This window comes from Monopterus albus, unplaced genomic scaffold, assembly GCF_001952655.1.
Source record: "Monopterus albus unplaced genomic scaffold, M_albus_1.0 scaffold26.1, whole genome shotgun sequence".
NCBI lineage: Eukaryota > Metazoa > Chordata > Actinopteri > Synbranchiformes > Synbranchidae > Monopterus > Monopterus albus.
The window spans coordinates 1543893-1564585 of record NW_018127906.1 but is presented as its reverse complement, the minus strand read 5'-3'; the positions used below and the strand labels follow the sequence as shown (position 1 = coordinate 1564585).

Sequence of the window (20693 nt, the reverse complement as noted above, 5' to 3'; positions counted from 1 at the left end):
GACAGACTGAGAGCAGAGCTGCTGTCTCCTGACAGGACGTGTGAGTGTCAGTGTGGAGTCCCTCTGTGTCATCAGATCTCCTGTTTGGACCCACACCAGTGGAGCACCATGGCTCAGCGGGAGGACAGAGACCAGACGGGACAGTTAACGGGAGACGCCCAATGTCGGTCTGAGTCTGTGCACGAGATTTAATGGCAAAGAGAAAAGTGTCACCAGACTAAGCTGTAACAAAGTGTTTATGATCATCGTCCTTCATGCACAGGTCAGGTCTGTCACAAATAACATAAACAACAGTTTGATGTGTTTACAAAAGACAAAGCTGCAGTAAGTTTCAGCTCCCAACCAGTCCAGTATTGTCTCCCCGCTGTCACGTTCTCTGTGCTGCACGTCAGACATTAAAGGACAAGTACAGTTTATGACACTGCTCTGTGTCCATCCTGTAGTCACTGTGTCCACATCAAACCCCTTACACTTTACTCTTATCCACTATTTACCCAGCATAACCAGTACAGACTCACCGGCCACTTTATTAGGTACCCCTGTACACCTGTGTATGTGCTGCGATGCAACGCTACTGCCCTAACATCTGTGTTTATGAAGCTCAGCACGTTTCAGGTTTTGGAGAAATTGTCATAAGTTTATTAATACATTGTTATAAGTGTATACATGTATTATAACAATGTATAATAGACATGACCTGTTCCAGCTGCTGCTTCCTCCTCCACCTGTTCACTGAGCAGAGACAGCAGCTCGGAGCTCTCTGCAACACAAACACCACATCATGTCTGTGTGTCACAGTCTTCGTGTTGTAGTCTGTGTGCGACACCGAACAGCATAAATGGTGATGTCATACTGTTGAGCTGCTCCCGAGTGGCTGCTGTATCCCTGACCACTTCCTGTTTGAGATGCTGGGTGTAGTTGTGCTCCTCCCTCTGTTTGGCAAGCTCCACCTCCACTGCCAACAGACACCTGACACACACACACACACACATTATTAATAAGTGACATTACTGACCCATGTCTTTTTAGAGCGTAGTAGATTTAGCAGACAAGAGTTATTAAACAATGTGATAACCACATCTGCCTCTGAAGGAGCTGTACTGCGCCTGTGTACAGACAATATGGTTCACACAGTACACGTGTGTCCATGCGTGCACCTGTCAGCGTGCCTCCGTCTGGCCTCAATGTGTTTGCACTGCTCCTGCAGGCTGCTCCTCTCCTCCCTGCTCCTGCACAGCTCCTCCTGCAGCTCCTGGGCAGATAAAGCCAAATTCAGTTCACCAGGTTTGGCAAAACTGCTGGTAAGGTAGTAGCTCCAGTAGCCAGACATATTTCACGTGCACTGGACCATATGAGCCTCTTCAATTATGTTCTCATAGCATTGTCACAGGCTACGTGAAGTTTCTGTAGTGGAACCAAAAGTGTGCAACAGGCTTCAAATAAAGGCATCTTCACTGCATCTGAACTTGAGAATGTTTGCTTGTATATACAGAGTACAACATGGTCTCTAAATATTTTCATCATCTGTCATTTGTTCTGTGATGAAATATCCAAGATATCGGACCTTCTTACTGACACCAGTATTGCCTGACAGTTTAAAATCTGGACATTTGAAGCATGTGTCCTCTTTAGTGCTATCATGACAACACTCTTTACCTGCACTGTATTTGATATCATGTTCCACACCACACACAGAACAGACATTAAGGAGCAGCTGGAGACCGGCACTACATGGACTGGCGACCACAAGATCAACCAGTTCACTGGTGTATTACCAGTCATGCACCTAGTGTTACAAGCTTTCAACTGCCTGGACAGTCCATCCCTATACAGATTAAACGGGACAGAAACCCCTTGTCTTAACTCCACTAGGGACCCGTTTTATACACATGGTCCAGTGGCCATAACAGTGAGCCAATATTCTCACTTTACATTTGGACACCCCCCGTGACTCATTTTATCAAAGGTGCCTAAGACTCACATGATCAAAAGCTTTAGAAGCATCAATAAAACATATATACTGCAGAGTATATTACCTCCAGTAACAGCCTCTTGGCCATGGAATCAGCTGTCAAGGCCTGCTCATTTCAACAGAGAGACCAAACAGCATACTTATATCTCTCAGTGAGCTTCTTCCATTAGCACAGCCTTCATCTGCATCTACCTGCTATAAATTTGATTGAGTGCGTTGCAGGCATCAAATTCTAAAGTTGTTTATATTTACAAAATGCAGTGAAGTTGGTCAGTGAAAACACTGAAAGCCTTTTCTTTGTACTTTTGTCAGTTAAAGGTTCAAGCAAATTAACAAATCACAGAGTTGAGTTTTTATCGCATTTTGGAAAATTTCCCAACTTTTCTGGAAATGGGGTTTGTAGTTTGAAATTAATCACAACTTACAGGATCCATGGCAAAGTTGTCACCGACTGACCTGATGACTGTAAACAGTAAACATGCTGACCCACCTGCAGCTCTGTCCTCTGCCGTTTTGTGTCTTTGACACACGCCTTGGCCTCTGTCCTGCAGGACTCTACTTGCTGTTGCAGCACAGACAGTTCTTTCTGTGTCCTGTCGACTTCCTCCTGCAGTTTGTCCAGTGCCTCCGTCTTCCCATCCACCTCCTGCTGTTTCTTGTCCATGTCGTTCTGCAGTCCGTCCAGCTCGTCCCTCATCCTGTCCAGCTTATGCTGCTTCCTGTCCAGTTCGTCCATCGTTCTGTCCAACTCGTGCTTTGTCCTGTCCAGCTCATCCTGCTTCTTGTGCAGCCGTTGGTGCGTCTGGCTATGTTTGGTTTTCACGTTCTCCAATGCCTGCTGCTCTACAAGCAGCTCCTGAAGAACTCGTTTCAACTCTGGACACAAACACACACAGACTCAGAGGAGTGCTGCATAAACACCAAACGATGGCTTGGATGTGGTGTGAAAAATTGTGGAATACTACCTAACAATATATACACTATCTGATCTTTCATAGATTTGTACTTTTTATTACAATGGACATCTGAAAATGAAAATATAAATTTCCTGCTGTAGCATCATAAGCTGCCAAATATACTGTGAGCTGACATGAAAACTGCACACAGGACCCCCCCACCTGTCACCCAAAGCAGCCACAGCCTTAATTAAATGTGTAACTTTTAGCATCAATACATTTTAAATGGGTGAGTTATGCTAAAACTCACCCTATGCTAAGCTGATTTCAGACCAGCTCCATGTTACTTACCATATTGTTGGGATACATCACTTCCACCCAGAATCAGCAGTTTGTGCCTTTTGTATGCAGAACTGATGAGTAGAACCACGTCCACCTGTTCAGGCTTTGTGCAGCCATTCCAGTTCTTAAACCCACCACCTCCTTGTGTGCTGTTACCTGCTGTGTGTGTCCTGAGATCACACTGCAGTGTGTGGAGTTTCTTCTCCTCTGCTCTCAGAGCTGATGCTGTAGACCTCCTGTCACTCAGCAGAGCCTCCTGCTGCTCCACCAGCACCTACACAAACAGCAGAATACATCTGTCCACAGCTCCACTCGGCAGTTTGTTTCCACTGCAGGAACCCAACAGTCTCTAAGCTGATGTTCTCAGAACCTGCACCCATCTTGTGTTCTGCAAACCATAATGTTTCAGATCTATCTCATTACAAATGTGACAGCACGACGTCATGTTTTTATTCTGCTTGGTACGAGACCGACGTCGACATCTGTGGGAAAACCAGTGATGAAAAGGAGGGGCTGACAGTCAGTGTCCAACCCACACTGTGGTTTGTCAGCGTCCTCCACTTCAGCGCTGTGATCCTTTATTTTTCAGCCTTTCAATGCTTCCTCCTCGGACTGTCTGTGTGTAGTATTCTAACTCCTCGTGAGTCACTGTGGTTCACTGCAGCCATGAAAGCCTTTTCTTTGTACTTTTGTCAGTTAAAGGTCTCCAGCTTGCACACAGGACCCCCCCACCTGTCACCATGAGGACGCAGGGACTCTAGAGGTTAATGCATGTTCACAGTTAAAATCACCATGACTCACTGAATTTGCAGCTTATTTTCAGCTGCTTGGTTTGTTACAAATGCAAATGTGTGTTTGTGATACAGGAAACATGGTCCCATTAAACACATGGATTTAGATAATGACAGTGATATTTCTGTAATATAATATCTAAGATGAATGTACTCTTCATAATTAGGTTTATTCTTTGGTTTCAGTGCAGTGCCATCAGATCAGCTTGATCACAATGTCTGAAGTAAACACAGACTGAAGCAACAACAGAAACATAATCACAACAAATACCAACTTTAAAATATGAAGGAAATGTTTCTAAAGCTTCACAACTCTGCTTTAATGACATTTTGCTAGAAATGTCACACCTTATTCAAACAGCAAATAAAGTCAACAGTAAAATAAATACTGTAACATAGCGTGTCACTGGTGAAACCTTGTTTGTTGCTTGGTTTTGTCAATTCATTCAAACATCCAGAAGCAGCAGAGTCTGTTTTTTTCTTCTGTTTGAACTGAACCCTGCTGCAACATGGCAGCTGCAGAGATGCAGCTCACAGCCGGAGGACACGTCTACGTGTTGTATCTGTGCTAGTTGTGCTGTGATGTGACACGGTCCCTTGCCAGAAATACCGTATCTTGTGCACACAAGGCAATATCTCACAATATTGATAATACAGGTGATATTGTCTTAATGCTTTAATTTTAAGGACCAGTGTGCATGGACTACTTTAAATCAGCCGTGGGACTTTCAACAGTGGGTTAAGAGTTGTTCAGATATCGGTCAGTGCAGTAACGAAAGCAGAGAAATACGTTCTCTGTGTCTGTTGTTCTGTTTTACTAGTAAGTAGACCATCTTTTTCTAATGTTTAGATATGTTTTCAGTGAGGGGCCTGTCGTGTAACTTTCTCCTTCCTGCTCCTTTTCAGCCACAGAAGGGGCACAAGGAAACTTTATTTTGAATTCATTGACATGATCAGAATAAATAAATTAAAATGAAATGTCTAAGATAAAACAAATCATCAAAGAGGATGCTGGAAGGTCTGCACACATCTGATCAACAGCACTAACTCCTGAAAATATCTGAACATAGATGCAGTATAGCTTCCTGAACAAAACGCAAATGCGGTTGCAGGAGCTCAGGGTCATGGAGCTCAGGAGGAACAGAACCAGAGACGGTGGATACGACTGGTCACGACTCCTTAAGTTCACACGGTGGTGTCGCCTCCTCCTCCTTACCTTGACTCTGCTCTGCAGTCGCTGCTCCTCCTCTCGGACCTCCTCCACTCGTTTCAGAGCCGTCTGAAGCTCCTCCCTCCTTTGAACAAGCCTCCGATCCTGCTGCTCCACCTGCAGGGAGGACAAGGGTTTCTAGCCTGTCTTTTAACAGTCTGCCATCCACAGACACACACTGCTTTCACAAGGGACGCAAAGTGGACACCTAATCTCATAACTGCAAGATGATGCACCATTAATGTTGCAGGAAGGGACCTCTGCAGAACCTGGCTGAGAGCCGTCAGGTTTTTAGGATGTCTTCAGTATCACAGTGACTCAGTGTCAGTTGTCTGCATGGCCACTGGTGCACAGCAAACAGGAACTGGTAACAGTTAATTCAGGATACTAATGTTCCAACAACAAGTATAGGCTATACCGGGGCCACAGTGTGACTCACTCTGTACATTATACTTCCTGGTTGTACAAGTGAAGACTTTCTACACAATCTGTTCTCAGAACCGTCAGACACAAAGCCTTCTTCCTTTATGTGAATCATGTGTGTCTGCAGCAAAAGCTCAAATATTCTCCACCCTCTCCTTTAATGCTTTAAAGGTGGTTTATCTAGTGCCACCTGCTGGTCTGGGGTGTGTCTGGTTCCTCTGTCTGGTCTCAGCAGGTCAACATTCTGCTCTGTAAATTGACTGCGCCCTAAACAGGACTACGCCCATTACCCTGGTGTGATCTCAGTGATGTTTGGGATGCACACACCAGGAGAAGACTATGTTTTTGAAAACAGACATGATTTCACACTTTACAACAATTAAAATATTGGAAAAACAGTATTTCAGATGTGAACAGGTTGTTTAATTATCTGAAGATGAAGATATGAGGTCACCTGACAGTTGACAGAGTCCAGGTGGTTCTGAGCCTCCTGACAGTGGGACAGCACATCAGACAGTCTGCGTGCACACACACACACACACACACACACACGCGGCACAGACTTCTAAATCAACATTTTGGTGATTTTAGGTGAAAATGCTTTGTAGAAAATCCAAACTCAGAACAGCAAAGCAGAGCCTCTGTGAAACATCTGGCAGCTGTGACAGTACTACACCTGTCTGTGGCTGACTGGAGCTTTGTGCTGAGCTGTTGGAACTCCTGGTTTCTGCTCCTCAGCACCTCCTGCACCTTCCTCAGAGTCTGCTCCTCCTCCTGCCTCCTCCTCCTCAGACCCCCCATGTCCTCCTGCAGCTCTCTAGGACATCAGTTGGTACATGACATGTGCATGAGAAAGAATCAGTTGACCCCAATGCTGATAGCTGAGCATCGAGGGCAGAGGTCAGCCTGTGGAAGTTTACCTGAGGCGCTGTGTGGCCTCCAGCAGATGGGTGGCGCTGTTGTGAGCTCTGCGCTGCAACTTGTCTGCCGTCCACTGAGCTGCACTGGCCTGTAGGAAGCAGGAGGACAGAAGAGGCACAGAACGGTCAGTGCTGTTGCTCTGGCAGTGTTTAGACACGAGTGTTCAAGATGTTCACGAGCCCCAACACCTCAAGTCTTTAAAGAAAAAGAGGTGCTGCTGTTGAATGATCTAAATGCCATTTTTAATGCTGTACCACAAACTAAAGCTTTTCATTTTTTTTATTAATTCAGGAAACACTTTATTTTCTCTGTGGGATTCAAAACAGACAAATGTCTGCAGTGAGGCAACTACAGTATCTACAGTAGCTTATAGGCTGCCAACAACAGATAGTACATTAGACTGCCTTATTTTTATCTCTCAGTGGTTATATTTGTTTCGTGTCACTACTACAAATATAAACAACAAAAATATTTCTGATGCTCCAGAGGAAACAATATTTGGAGTTTAGCTGAAAGTAAAAACTGTGTCCACAGCTTTGACAGGGCTGAGCACAGCATGATTTCACTGCTGATCACCCGTATGCTGCGCAGAAACACACTTGATTCAGAAACTCTATGGATAATACAGAAGACTTATGAAGTTCCACCTGCTGTGCCATGTGCATAAACTGCACACAGTTCCTTTGGAGACATTAACAGCTGCAGATACTGCAACTTCCCTCTCTGGTGGTTATTATTCCGGTTGTTGGAAACATCTCGACAGTTAAAATGCACGCTACGGGTTTCCAGTTTAGCATGAGCCAGAAGTCTGGACAAACTCTCAGGTTTCAGGCGCCTTATGAAGTCAACCTGGTGTCTTTTACAGGAAATGGAACATAATGTAAAGCGCTTTGAGTGTACTTCAATGCGTACAACAGCGCTATATGAGACAGTTGATCCTTTACACACATTAACAGAATGAGGCAGGTTCTTTGTTGGAGTCAAGTCGGCTGAAATCTCTGCATCCTGCTTGATGGGTCTCGTTTGTGCGTCACGTGCCATGATGCATTAAAGGACCACAGACGGTTGTAAAAACTGAAACTTTCATCCAACACAAATGTTCAGTTCAGTGCCTTACGACTTTAATCAGTCTGATTTTACTCCATTACCAGAATAAATGTTGTGTGATCGGTTGTGCTTTTATACATTCAGCTTACAGACAGTTCTCACTGACTGCAGACAAGTTTGAATTTCTTACGTTTGAGAGGAACTGGACAAAAACTGAAGTGTGGCAGCGTTTACAACTGGGTGACAACTGGGTTAGGTATTAGGGTTAACCCTGTCCAACAAAGACTTTTTAGTAAATGTGAGGAGCTGATGCTTTTCTTTGTCAGACATGAGAATCAGCTGAGTCTCTGTGGATCTGCTGGTTGGACACAACAAGACATGTGGAGACGCCACCTTTGGCTCTGGAGAGTCACAGCGGGACTTTTTCCCAGTGTCTGACATTCTGGGGACAAACAGATCAATCAGGTCATCAGGACAATGATCAGCTGATTGATCAGTGGCCCTGCTGGTTGTGTCTCAACTCAGGCAGAAGGTTAAACCATAACCACAGATCTGCTATGTAGCATATTAGTGGTCCTGTTACAGAGAAGAACATAAGGCCCCAGCCAAACAGTTCGGCTCGATGACACCTTATTAAATCAGGTTTGGCTCTAACAAGATGTTTCTGTGGCTTCCTGTACAGACTGTGAAGGCTGCTGGAAATTCTCTGCTGTCATGTTTTCTTCTTTGCCTCCTGCTCTCAGTGCAGCTCATCTCACTCAAGCCCAACCTTTTAAAGACTTAATGTTCCTGTGTAATCATTCATGAGTCTGAGTCAAGTCTCGAGCCATTTAGCAATGAGCTAGAGTCCAGTCGGGAGTGTGTGTGTGTGTGTGTGTGTACCTTGTCTCTGGTGGTGTGTATGCAGCTCTGGGCCTCCAGCAGCAGCCTGTCAGCCTGGCGGAGTTCAGCTCGTCTTTTCAGAAGAGTCTTTTCCACACACTCCACCTCGTCACACACCTGCATCACACTCCTGTGCATACGCAAGACGAGAAGAAGTGAAAAACAGTCAGCACTTTAGCACACTCAAGAAACCAGCTGACTGTGGAGATAATCACCTTTATTGGCCAAGTATGTTACACACAAGGAATTTGTTTCCGGTACAGAACCGAGGAAGCCATCTGCGGCACCAACTCAACCAATGGCTCTAACCATCAGGGGGCAACTTGCCCAAGGACCCTTCGACACGTGGACTGCAGGCACCAAGATTCAAACCTCTGACCCTCTGCCGACAACTATACCCACCGAACCACAGTCGCCCCCGAGATCAGTGTTTACATGCACTGTGGTAACCTGGTGACTATCAGTCCTCATATACATGCAGCCAGTCCTCAGGTTTATCCCTCCAGCTGTGATGAAAGCCAGCTGTTACAGTGACAGCGTGCTACCTGTGTCGCCTCAGTGTGCGTCGTAGCTGTTTGGTCTCCAGTCGGAGTTTCTTCTCTTCCTCCAGCCTCCCTGCTTCTCTATGGACATGCTCACACTTCTCTCCCTGCTGACACACACATAGTTACACACATCAGCTCTGTAGGGTCGGACAAAATGAGCTCAAATCAATATTACCAGGGTTGTTTCACTGCTGTAATTAAAAGCCTCTGGTTCTCTCAGACTCAGAGCGGCTGATTCTCATTTACAGCGTTGAACACTACAACCACACACACATGCAGCAGCTGTTTCCTGTTGTCATGTGATGTAGTGAATGATAGAGAATCCTGACTCTGCTGCAGACACTGACCGTGTCTCTGTGTTCGGGGATGTTACAGTGCAGAGCCGTGCCCTCTGCTGCAGCACTGTAGACGCCGGCTGCAGGCGAGCTACACAGCAGCCAGGTGGGTCCAACCAGGGGAGTGTGGCTGTCAGAGAGCCCAGCAGAGACAACTGCAGCTGGCTCGGGAGGAGGAGGGGGAGTCCCTTCCCTGGAGCTCCTGTCGCTGCCTCCTCCGCTGTCCCTCCACTCTGCTGCTGCACAGAAAACACATCAGAGTCTGAACAGCTCAGGACAAGCATGCAGGCACATCTGAGCATCTGTGTACCTGTGTCAGAGTCGGGGTGTGTCGGAGGGATGTAGACCCAGTGCCCTCCTCCTGGAGGAGGCCTCTTCGGCTGTTGCTCCCTGTCAGGAGACCTGAGGTAGTGCAGCCCCAAACCAGAGTCCTGAGTCCTCAGAGAAACCAGAGTGTGAGCCTGAAGGAGGGAGAGGAACTTTTATTTCCCATTGTGTTTGCTAACGTGAAAGGAACAACTACTTTTGTCATTTAGGTTTATGGATATGTTAACACTGTGACACATTCAAAAATACCAACGTGGACACAGCTGTGTAGTGTAATGATTCGGAGGTCTGCAGTCTATGTGGGTTCTTCCGCTCCCACAGAACGAGTCTGTCTGCTACTGTAAAACCTGATCAGGTTAGCTCAAACTCTGTTGTAGGAAACTCTGATGGCAGGAGACACTTATACCCAAACAGTGGTTCTCAGCCTCAGGATGGGGGCCCTGACACGAGGTCGCAGGTTGATGAACAGAACAGAAAATCAGAAAGACATTTCTGTTAAGCTGAGATAGGTTTCCTCAAATCTCACAGTTTTTCTTGTAAAATGACTAAAAATTTCACAAAATAAAACAACAGCACCATTTCTTTAAAGGAGTTTAGACACGTGTCAGGGATTCTGGGAGGTTTTTATATCCACAGTTTTAAAAGAACTAAACTGAGGAAACACTGTTAATAAAGGTTCAGAGGATTAATGAGGACTAATTAGTAACTTCATTTGCTTCACTACTTCACTGCTCCCCTGCCTAATTACTTTTTCCTGAGTGAACCAGTGTGTAGAACAAACACACTGTCCTTTGCAGCAAGTTTGCTCATCATTCACACGTTAACATTCGTGTGTGTGTGAAAAACAAGGAGGTGATGAGCCTCACGCTGTGTCCAGGAGGTATGAAGCACCACTGTCCTCCGACTCTGGTCCTGGTCCGGCCCAGCTGCTGCCTCGGTGTGTGTGTGTGTCTCTGAGTTGCAGCCGGCTCGGCCCGCGGCTCGGCCCTCGGCTCGGCCCTCAGCTCCTCTGCTGTGCGTTCAGCCTGGTGACGGCTGCTGTCTAGCTCGTCCACAGTCTTCTGAACAAAACAAACACAATCTGTAACTTAATGTCAGGCTGCATCACCTGGTTGTCCTACTGAAAAGTTTCCTGTTTTATTAAATATAACCTCACTGACTAGAGATGCATTGTTATCAGAGGGTGTGTTTTTTCACTCTTAGTGAAGGGCTCTTCAGATCCCACAGACTTGCTGAGGTTTGGTTGTTAAGAACATATTTACTCCATCTGTAACACTGGATCAAGGTCTTGACAGTCACTGTGAGCTTTCTGGTTCGACTGTTGACATACAGAGCTACATCGGTAAATCAAAAGATAAAAACATCACCTATTGTCATACAGCATACTTCTCTTGTAATCCAGCTGAGACCGGGAACTGCAGCCCAGTGCAGGACAGGACAGCTGTTTCCTTGTTATAAATACAAGACAGACCTTATTGCAGAAAAGAATGCTGCTCCTCATTATTGTGTCTGTGGTGCGCTGTGACAGCTGAGTTGAAATATCAGCTGCCGGTGAAGCTACCAGTTTTAGTAAACACACAGACTGAGTGTCTGAACTGTAGCGATCTACTGCTAGGAACATTAGCATTGTAGCTAAGATGGTGCAGTTTAGTACAGCGTCCCTGGTGGTTTTGGTGGGTTAATCCTGCACAGGTCAACGTGGCACTCATGGCACAACACGTATTACGCCTGGTGCAAATAAATCAGGGTTTTAGGGTGATGACTTGGTTAAGTTGGAGTTAGTGTGTGTGTGTGTGTGCGTACCTGTGTATGCAGCAGCTCCACAGTGTGGTGCAGAGCTCTCAGCTGTTTGACAATTGACTTCAGCTGTTCTGCTGTCAGCTGATCAGAGTCACAAATGAACCTGCTGAGCTGCCGTAGCTTCCTGTTCAGGCGGCCAATGCTCCTCTGGTGCCCGTCGCTCTGTGAAAGCAGCTGGACCAAAGATGGGACAGTCAATCCCAGCGTGCACTGCTCACAGCATTCTTACATTACATACATCTCCCCTGTGTCACATCCAGTATAAACCAAGACCCTTGATAAATAGAATAAATGTTCAGGACAGAGATCTTGGTGTGGTCCATTTTTTCATCTCTGACCTGATGAAGACCCCCGCCAAGCGTCTGGTGGAGAGGGCCTTCAGAAACACTCTGACACCTGGCTTGACCATGCTGTCCCAGGTCCTGAGGTCACTCTCCCTCATGTCTCCATCATTGGGGACGGGAGGACTCTGCAGCAGCTGAGGGCTGGCTGAACGTCCTGACATATCTTCTATCCACCAGTATGTGGATGTTGTAACAAGGAGAAGATCCATTCTGGATTTACTGGAAGCATTCAGTGCTCAGGTACATCCTCCACTCTGACACTGTTTTCCGCTTCACACATCTGGTACTCACACGAGCCAGGGACACTGATCACTCCTGAATCCACAGCTCACTCTGCTGATGTCTGGTCGGGCATGCAGGACTTTGAAATGAAGAAGAGCTTTGGCAGGTGTTTTGTCTCTGCTGTAAACAAACTGCAGCCCTGACACTGTTTACAGACTCAGACCCACCTGTGTGTGTGTGTTTTATGGGTTGGGACACAGGCGTGGACATCTGCAGATCTATAAGGTCATCTATGCTTTGTCTCCTCCAGATTACACTATTGCAATGCTCTCTATTCTAGTATCACCAGGTGAAATCACCCTTCACTGGGTACCTGTGAGTCTTAGGGCTGATTTTAAGAGTGCACTGCTCATGTTTAACCCTATAAAACCATTTGTATCATATTTGATACATGAGGTTTCTGAGAAAAAAAAAATCACCAAAAATGCCCCATGTATCAAATGTGATACCAAAGAAATAGAAATAATCTAAATAATATTCCTATATGAAGTGTGGCATAAATTCCTATATGACTGGACTGTCTGTCTATGCATATATGGCAAATAAAAATCATGAATCTTAATTTTGAATCATGAATTATATTTTAGATTTTGTAAAAAGGTTTAATAAACATCTCAATTCCAGAACATTAGAATGTTCTGGCTATTTTTTGATATGTTGGGCTTTACATGGTTAAGGCTTTCATTGATCAGGCTCGACCACAGTCTCGACTGTCACCGAAGCTGACCGGGTCTTTCCTGTCTGAGCCCCTCGGCTGTGGAACTCAATGTCCTACATTAAATCTCTTCTTAGACTGCAGACCAAGAGCTCTGTAGCATCACATAAATAAAATGCGAGCGAACCGCTTGGATTTTCATTGATTTTGGACAAATAAACATCAAATTTTATAACAGTGTTGTATTATCTTTGACATCCCTTCAACTTATGTTAAAATGTTCACAATATGATTAACTGTTATTAAGCAATCTACTAATTACAGCTGTTGAATTAGTTTTTTCAGTGATCCCTGCCAGTCATGTGGGGTCACGGCTCAAACAGCTTTGAGAACTATTTTAGAACAAAGGAAGGAAGTTCCAAAATAAAAGCCCTTCTATAATGTTTGACTTTTAACGACAGTACATCATTTACTAATGTGAGGCCATTTACACTGACACTTAAGACTTTAACTGCTTGACTTTTATCTTTAACTTGTGCTGTTCTTACCGGACACACATAACATGGGGGACATCTACTAGGACATGGTGAAAACCTGACCTGCCGCAGCAGTGAGTCTCTTTCCTGCTGGACATCCTGAAGCTGGAGGCAACTCTGCTCCAGCTGCAACTCCTGCAGGAGAAGAGACAAGTAACAGGTGCTGTGAACAAAGGTCAACCTGGTCTCCGAGTCTGACTGCTCATGTTGAGCTGCACGTTGCTCACGTTTGCTCCAATTAATTCTGTTTTTTGCTGTTCGTCTGTGGCCAGTAAACACAATACACAAACTGTCGGTGTGGGCTGATGTAGACCAGCTGATACTGACCAGGTGTCTGTTTCTGCTCTGACTCCTCTGTAGTTTGACTCTCAGTCTCTCCAGCTCCTCCTTCAGCTTCCAGTCTGCCTCCTGATTCTGCACCGCACCACAATCCACCAGATCCTTGTCCCGGTCTACCTGGGCTTCCAGCTGGGCTTTGTGGCCCTGGTCCTGGGCCAGCTGGGCCTGCAGTCTGGTTATCTGTTCCTGGCTGTGGCTGAAGTCCTGCTGGGGCTGCTTCCTGCTGGTCCTGGTCTGCTGGAGGGTCCTGTAGAGGTGCTCCACACTTCTGGCCAACAGGACCTCAGGAGCGACAGGACTGCAGGGGGATGGCTCAGAGTCACAACATGAACAAACAGTGAGACACTTTGTGTACACACAGGCCTTAGTAACCTGGTCCTCCTCTGAGGCCAGAGCCCTTCACACCTGCTCCTTGTTACATAAATGTTGAACTGAACCCTGCATATCACATGGTGTTGTTGGTATTGGTATTATTACACTACGTGCACCTCTTTTCCACCACTTTCTTCTTCTTTTTTTTTTATAAATGGATGTATTAACCATTTAAACTAATTTCATTCATTGATTAATTGCGAGACTATTAACCCATTATGAGTCCATACACTAACTGGCTACTAAAGCTAGCATCAGAGATAGTGTATGAAAAAGGACTCCTGCACGCACGAGTCACCTGACAGCTCACAACATACAAGAAAATAGTCGCACTGTCTGTGAGAAAAATATTCAAGACCTTTATAAAAACTGTAAAACCTTTTAAAACCTTCTAAGGTGTCTCAAGTCTTTTGAGACCTGCAGACCCAGTTTTCAGTGGACTGCCCCCGTAAGGCACAGGGGAATTAGCTCAAATGGTAGAGCGCTTGCTTCGCATGTAAGAGGCAGTGGGATCAATGCCCACATTCTCCAGGACACTTTTAATCCTTCCTTCTCTCCCCAGTGGGCATCTGATTTATCACTGAACTGTGACTGGTAAGTTGTTCACCTGTAAAGATATGCCACATGGGGAGCTGGAAGACACCAGTTAAAGAGAGAACACTACTACAGTAGTACTGCAGTACTGCTACCTGCTCTTGTCCTCATCCAGCTCCTCTGGTCCAGGGTGAACCTCCTGAGGATCCAACAAGGCCACTGTAAACTGGTCCAGCCGAATTCTGGTCTGGTCTAGGTGGGCTGTGGTTTCATTATACTGGGTCCTGGTCTGGTGTAACTGGGAGTCGGTCTGGTCTAGTTGGGCCTGAAGTCTCTGGACAATGTGCTGGAGAGATGAATTCTCATCCTGCACAGAGACAGACACAAATACTAGAGAGTTCAGCTGTGTGAGTATGTCAGCTAAATATTGACGGTTCACTACTTGTGATCCACAGGCTGATTCACGGCAGCAGCCGACCGTCCTATCGTCTTTTTAGACTTTCACCAGTTTGCACATTAGTGCTTGTGTGTGTGCCACCATTTTTTCTTTCATGCTCTGGCAGCACAAACGTGCTGATAAAGGAAATGTGTTCATGTACTGACCTGCAGCATGTCGATGGTTGACTGTAGCTGAGACTCTCTGATCTCTCTGCTCTGTTGCTCTTTGTCTACAGTTGCCTGCAGAGCATCACGCTCCAACTACACACACACACACACACACACACACACAATACATACACACTGAAACCAGAGGTGTTGTGCTGTGTGTGTTCTCTAGTCTGTTAAGTTCTGCACCAGTGTGTTTTTTGATGTAGGACCACAGAGAATCTCCAAAATCAGACATTTTTCAGTTCCACACAAACAAAAAAGTAATGCAACAACAGTTTTACATTTGTGTAAATTTTTCCTGTATAAAGTCAGATCTACACTTTCAGGAGGAGGAGGAGGAGGTGGAGAAGAGGAAACAAGATAAAAGATGTAGCTAAGCAACTGTTACCAAGTGTTATTAGTAAAAATTAATTAAACTGTTTTAAATGACATGTTACCTGTCCCACTGTGGCCTGTCGGGTTAGCTCCGCCCTCAGCTCCTGGAGCTCTGCCTCCAGCTCCACCTGCTGTCTGCTGCTCTCCACCTGCCTGCCTCTCAGAGTCTCAGCCTCCACACGCAACACAGACAGCTCCTCCTGTTGCATGGACATGTTCTACAGACAGATCGTTTTAGTTTTAGCAACAGAGCCACATGGATTAACCGTCTCACCATAAATGAAGTGGACACACAGGTCAGTACAACCAGATTTCAACCTGGAACGTCCTGTGTCCTTAACCCAGGGGAACTTGAAATGCTGATGTGGTTGGTTCCACTTCAGTGTTGCTCACTATTTACACATGGACAGAGCTAAGCTTCTCGCAGCTCAGCTAAGTGCACTGAGTCAACAACAACAGTGCTCAATAATCATGGGTACAACAAATCTGTAACATTATATCAGGAATTGGAAAGTCTGGAAAAACTTCCCAAGGTTTTTATATTGGCTTTGAAGTTCTGAAATTGTTTTTCACATCTAGCTGGTATTAAACAATGTTATTTCCAAACTGGAGAAGCAAATGCACAGAACAGGAAGCAAATAAAGGTCCTTTCAAGTTCCATTTCACTCCGAGGTTCTCTGCTTCCAAATGATTTACCTCCTCCACATTGGATCCCCTTCCTGATGCTGAAACATAAGGGGGAACCAGACCGAGCAACCACGTTTCCTTGTATAGGGGAATTAGCTCAAATGGAAAAGTGTGAAAGCTAGTGGGATCGATGCCCACGTTCTCCAAGAGAGGACACTGAGCTAGTAACCATTCATCATGCCTGTAAACATATCTCCCAGTACTGGAGACTATCAAACAGTTGTTGAACAATCAGAACACCAACTTGCAGACATCTTCACCGCTGCCGCTCAACCTGATGAAGTCTGTGTTTTACTATTAAACCAATATGACCGTGGTTGTAATGCAAGGGGAACAAGCACCTGTGTGAGAGTCCTGGCAGTGTCCTCCAGCTGGCTGCAGTGTCTCTGGCTGTCTTCCAGGTGAAGCTGTAGACTCTGGTTCTCAGTCTGCAGACTGAGAACCTGCTCCTGAGCACGACGAGCCTAAAACACAACATATCACACTCACGCTGTCGGAACATCTCAGTTCATTTTATTATACTCACAGCTTCTTTACTTGCATCTTTCTGTCTTTTCCAGACTTTGAAGACAAAGTTAAATGGACTCAGACTCCCCCCCCTGTCTTATAACCCCAGTGACAGTGAGACAGGACATGGTGCCTCAGCTACAACCCCCTCCATGACCCTCTGCTGCCTACAGCCTCCTGTTGTTATTCCAGCTTCTCCACCCTGTGTTGTCAAAGTACGGTCTGTAAATCAGCCCCGCCTGCCGCCTAGCCAAGGTTAGAAGACGGGTTTTTCCAGCCGCCAGTCATCATTTAATAGGAAATTAACTCTCCTAAAATGTGGAACAGTTTGCTGTCACTATTAGAGCTTCAGCCTCCACCGATACTTTTAAAGCGTGTCTTCAGACACATCTCTTTAAATTAGCTTTTTAATTGTTTTGGTCAAGGCGCAGCGCTCTTGCCCCAGCACCCCGGGTTCGAATCCAGGTTGCGTCAGGAAGGGCATCCGGCGTAAAACACGTGCCAAATGTCGACATGCGAGTCGTCAGTGTGACGATTCGCTGTGGCGACCCATAAATGGGAAAAGCCGAAAGTGACTTTCTTTCAATTGTTTTTATTCAGATAATCAGTTTGTATTATTTTGTCACATCCTCTTGTCATGTGTTGTTTTGTTTCATTGTTCTTGTGTTTATTTTGGTTGTAATCAATGACATTATCTAAAAATGTCATCTGCTTGTAAAGCACTTTGGTCAACATCTGATGGGTTTAAATGAACAAGAACACAGCAGTGAGTTCTAAGTGTCAAACACATTTTAGGATACGGACTTTGCCAGGTAGAGATCTGTTGGATAAACCTCAACATACCAATGACTGTAAACTTCTAAAGTTAATGAGAATGAATCATAGTTTCATTCATTCTCAAGAGAGATTGTCTAGTTATAGTTTCATTTCAGCTTTCTAAATCAGAGCTTACACAAGACACTTTTTATTGTCTGTCACTGCAAATTGAACATGGTGAAACTTAGTGAACTACTTTACTACTAAAAGAACCACTGCCTAAAGAACTACTAAGATTTCTGTGATGCTGGTTTTGTGTCTCCACCTGCTCTCTGAGGCCACTCAGGTACTCCTGCAGTCCACAGATGATTCCCTCCAAATCTCTCTGAAGAGCTGCATTTGACCAAATCTGACCTGGAAGAGGAGGACGAGAGATGAGGAAACAAGATGCTTGTTATTTATTAGTTTCTGACAGCCAATCAAATGTTTCTGGTCCAGGCAGCTGCCCTGTGATTGGCCAGCCATTTCCTCACCATCAGGCAGCTGCTGCTCGAGCTCTTTGATCTCCTGCGTCTCCATGGCAATGCGTGACAGCAGGTCATCGAGGCGACCCTCCAACTCACTCTGCTTCCTGCTCATCCTGTCCAACATCTGTCTGCAACCGGACAACTGAGCATTCAACTGGGCCTGGGAGGGAGATGTCAGCCACTCAGAATAGGTTATCCAATCAATCAGTTTCAACCATTGATGTAATCAGGACAAGTGACACTGCTTCCAAACCCTGTACATAAAAACCACCCAGATGTTTCACGTTTCGGAGTTTTTGAGCCCATGGAGCATGCTCAGTAGTGCCAGGCCAGCTGACTTCCTGTTGGCTCCCCTCAAACATGGACAGGATGAAGTAACAATACCCTGTGGCTCTTCTAGAGTTTCCAAGTGATATTAGATCCAGTTGTTCTGATAATAAAATAAGTCACTGATTCTCAGAAAAATGTATTCACTGTTTTACAACCACTCTTTTGGCAGTGATTCTCTATGGGAGACAAGCTTTTTGGGCCAGTTTGCATCACATGATGAATGTGGAAGTTGTAGTAGCAAGGTGTGTAGACCACCCCAGACCTGCTTCACAGTCCAGTGCTGTTCCCAAGGAGCTGACTGCCTCTGACTGGACTGCTCTGAGTTTGTCTTCTACTCCACCCCTCTTCTGTGTCCTGTAAACTCAAACACCAGCCTCTGCATTTGAAACCTTTCTCAGCCTCTTCATTTTGGTTCCTGGGCCTGAACACAGGCTGTATGGCTCTCACAGCAGACAGAGGAGCAATGCAGTTCACTTCATCTGAACACATCTAGCATCTCTAATCACAAGAGCACAGGCAGTGTTGAATCTTTATGTGTGAAACAATCATTTGTAGGAAGAAAGAGTTAAAAGTCTCCTGGAGAATGTGGGCATCAACCCCACTACCTCTTGCATGCTAAGTGAGCACTCTACCATTTCCCCTCCACGCTCTCCTTTCAGCTCCCAAGGCTGAAAATAAATCTGAAATAAGTGGCTCATATGTAAACTGGTTGGTACCTCATGCTGGTTTGATGTATTTTAATGTTTTCCAGCTTGGATTTAATCTGCTCTCTAAAGAGTCTGATCAGACAGCTGCAGCTGATCGACAACACCGCTGTTGGCTTGTGAAGCACTAAAAGGATTAATTCTGACCTGCTGCTCCGTCATAAACCACTCAGCCCTGTCAGATGGTCTAGGAGAGGTCTGCTTGCTGTCCCCAGACTCCAAACTAAACATGGAGCATTCAGTTTTTATGCTCCACAGAGCGGAACAAACTTCCAGTTCTTGAAAATCAAGGCTGAAGATGTTCCTGCTCGTTATTACCTTTCATTAAATTAAACGTGGAACTATGTGAGTACTTCATGATACTTAGGTCAGTCACTTTTCTAGCACAAACATGAAAACGTCATGGATTCTCAGACATTTACACACAGACAGGTATTTGTTGTACTCACAGCAGCCAGTTGAGTCTAGTCTGTTTCTGATTCTCTGTCCTCGTCCCCAGAGACCACAGGGGGCTGCTGGGTAACATCCTGCATGTGCTCCCTCCTCCTTAGTTCACAGTAAACAGCAACGTCACCTCCTCCTCTCTCAGCCCTCTCTGCTTTCCCATCTCTGCTCCGTTAGAAACTTCCCTTCCTCTCCTCCTCTCTTCCTTTTCTTTGGATCAACACAGGAAATTGTCATCCCAGCCAATCACAGATGCCAGTGACAAAGTGACAGCTCAAGCTCTGTCCAATGGGAGTGAGCTAAAGCTGGGCAATCCCTGACCCTCTGTTGTGGGGGTCCTGGGGGAAGGGGTGAGAGCTTCTTAAAGAGACAATAACCTGTTGCTTGTCTGCACACAGAGATTTACCACAGAAGCAAATACAGTGTGTACACATTTAATTCTTTTTCAAAGGTTCTTCACAAAATGTCACATATTACAATTTTACAAATTAATTTTCATCTATCTTAAACGTGTGTGTGGAGTACTTAGGCTGATTCACTGTCAGTTAATAAATTGTGCATTTGCTTGAATTCACAATGACATGAGGACACAATGTAGACACAGGAAGAACCACCTCCTTCAGGATGTCCTGTCAGACTCAGAGGCACGAAGGGCAAGAAGAAGGGAGGAGCCAAAGAAGGCTGTGAGGAGAGGGGAATTAGCTCAAATGGTAGAGCGCTCGCTTAGCATGCGAGAGGTAGCGGGATCGATGCCCGCATTCTCCAAGATAGTTTAACCCTTTCTTTTGTCCACAGTCTGAAACAGAAAATGTCTTGAAATGCATTAAATAAATATGAAATAAACTGAGGGCATTTAGTTGTTAACATCCTGTTTAATTACCAACCTTTATTTCTTTGTTTATGCATGTTACTCTTTATTTCTGTATTTACTTCAGGATTCTCTTAACTCAGTTGTTTTTGTGTAAAATATACAGTTACTTGTAACTACATTTGTCAAACAAATGTAGCAGAATAACAAGTACACGTGATATCTGTATTGATTGTCGTAGTATCCTTGGGCAAGACACTGAACCCTCAACATAACCCTAACCCTAACCACTAAAGGTGATTATCCTGATTATTAGTAGCTGGTTTTTATTTACCTGTTTACTGTTGAGTACTTTGACCAATAAAATACATATTTGATAACTTGATCCTCTGT

General features: G+C 45.2%; 1 protein-coding gene and 1 non-coding gene across 13 annotated transcripts in view; one reads left to right on the top strand and one right to left on the bottom strand.

Annotated features, from left to right (window-relative positions):
* Positions 1-219: 219 nt before the first annotated feature.
* Positions 220-20693, bottom strand: part of cntrl (centriolin) — a 41897-nt gene continuing 21423 nt past the window's right edge. For 7 of the 12 annotated variants that reach the window (XM_020595084.1, XM_020595085.1, XM_020595093.1 and 4 more), the window contains 23 exons: positions 18021-18174; positions 17813-17901; positions 16566-16688; positions 15600-15755; positions 15157-15252; positions 14709-14920; positions 13636-13945; positions 13321-13443; positions 11495-11665; positions 10558-10752; positions 9675-9825; positions 9377-9603; positions 9030-9136; positions 8485-8614; positions 6555-6643; positions 6311-6451; positions 6089-6152; positions 5218-5328; positions 3367-3484; positions 2463-2848; positions 1158-1252; positions 854-969; positions 220-760 (listed from right to left, as the gene is read on the bottom strand). In XM_020595084.1, the coding sequence (XP_020450740.1) occupies positions 672-760; positions 854-969; positions 1158-1252; positions 2463-2848; positions 3367-3484; positions 5218-5328; positions 6089-6152; positions 6311-6451; positions 6555-6643; positions 8485-8614; positions 9030-9136; positions 9377-9603; positions 9675-9825; positions 10558-10752; positions 11495-11665; positions 13321-13443; positions 13636-13945; positions 14709-14920; positions 15157-15252; positions 15600-15755; positions 16566-16688; positions 17813-17901; positions 18021-18174 (3453 nt within the window). In that variant the 3' untranslated portion in view covers positions 220-671. The remainder of the gene's footprint in view (positions 761-853; positions 970-1157; positions 1253-2462; positions 2849-3366; positions 3485-5217; positions 5329-6088; positions 6153-6310; positions 6452-6554; positions 6644-8484; positions 8615-9029; positions 9137-9376; positions 9604-9674; positions 9826-10557; positions 10753-11494; positions 11666-13320; positions 13444-13635; positions 13946-14708; positions 14921-15156; positions 15253-15599; positions 15756-16565; positions 16689-17812; positions 17902-18020; positions 18175-20693) is intronic. The other 5 variants (XM_020595089.1, XM_020595086.1, XM_020595088.1 and 2 more) reach the window with 5 other exon arrangements.
* trnaa-agc (transfer RNA alanine (anticodon AGC)) lies at positions 20185-20257 on the top strand. The gene has a single exon. It is a non-coding gene; the product is annotated as a tRNA-Ala (tRNA).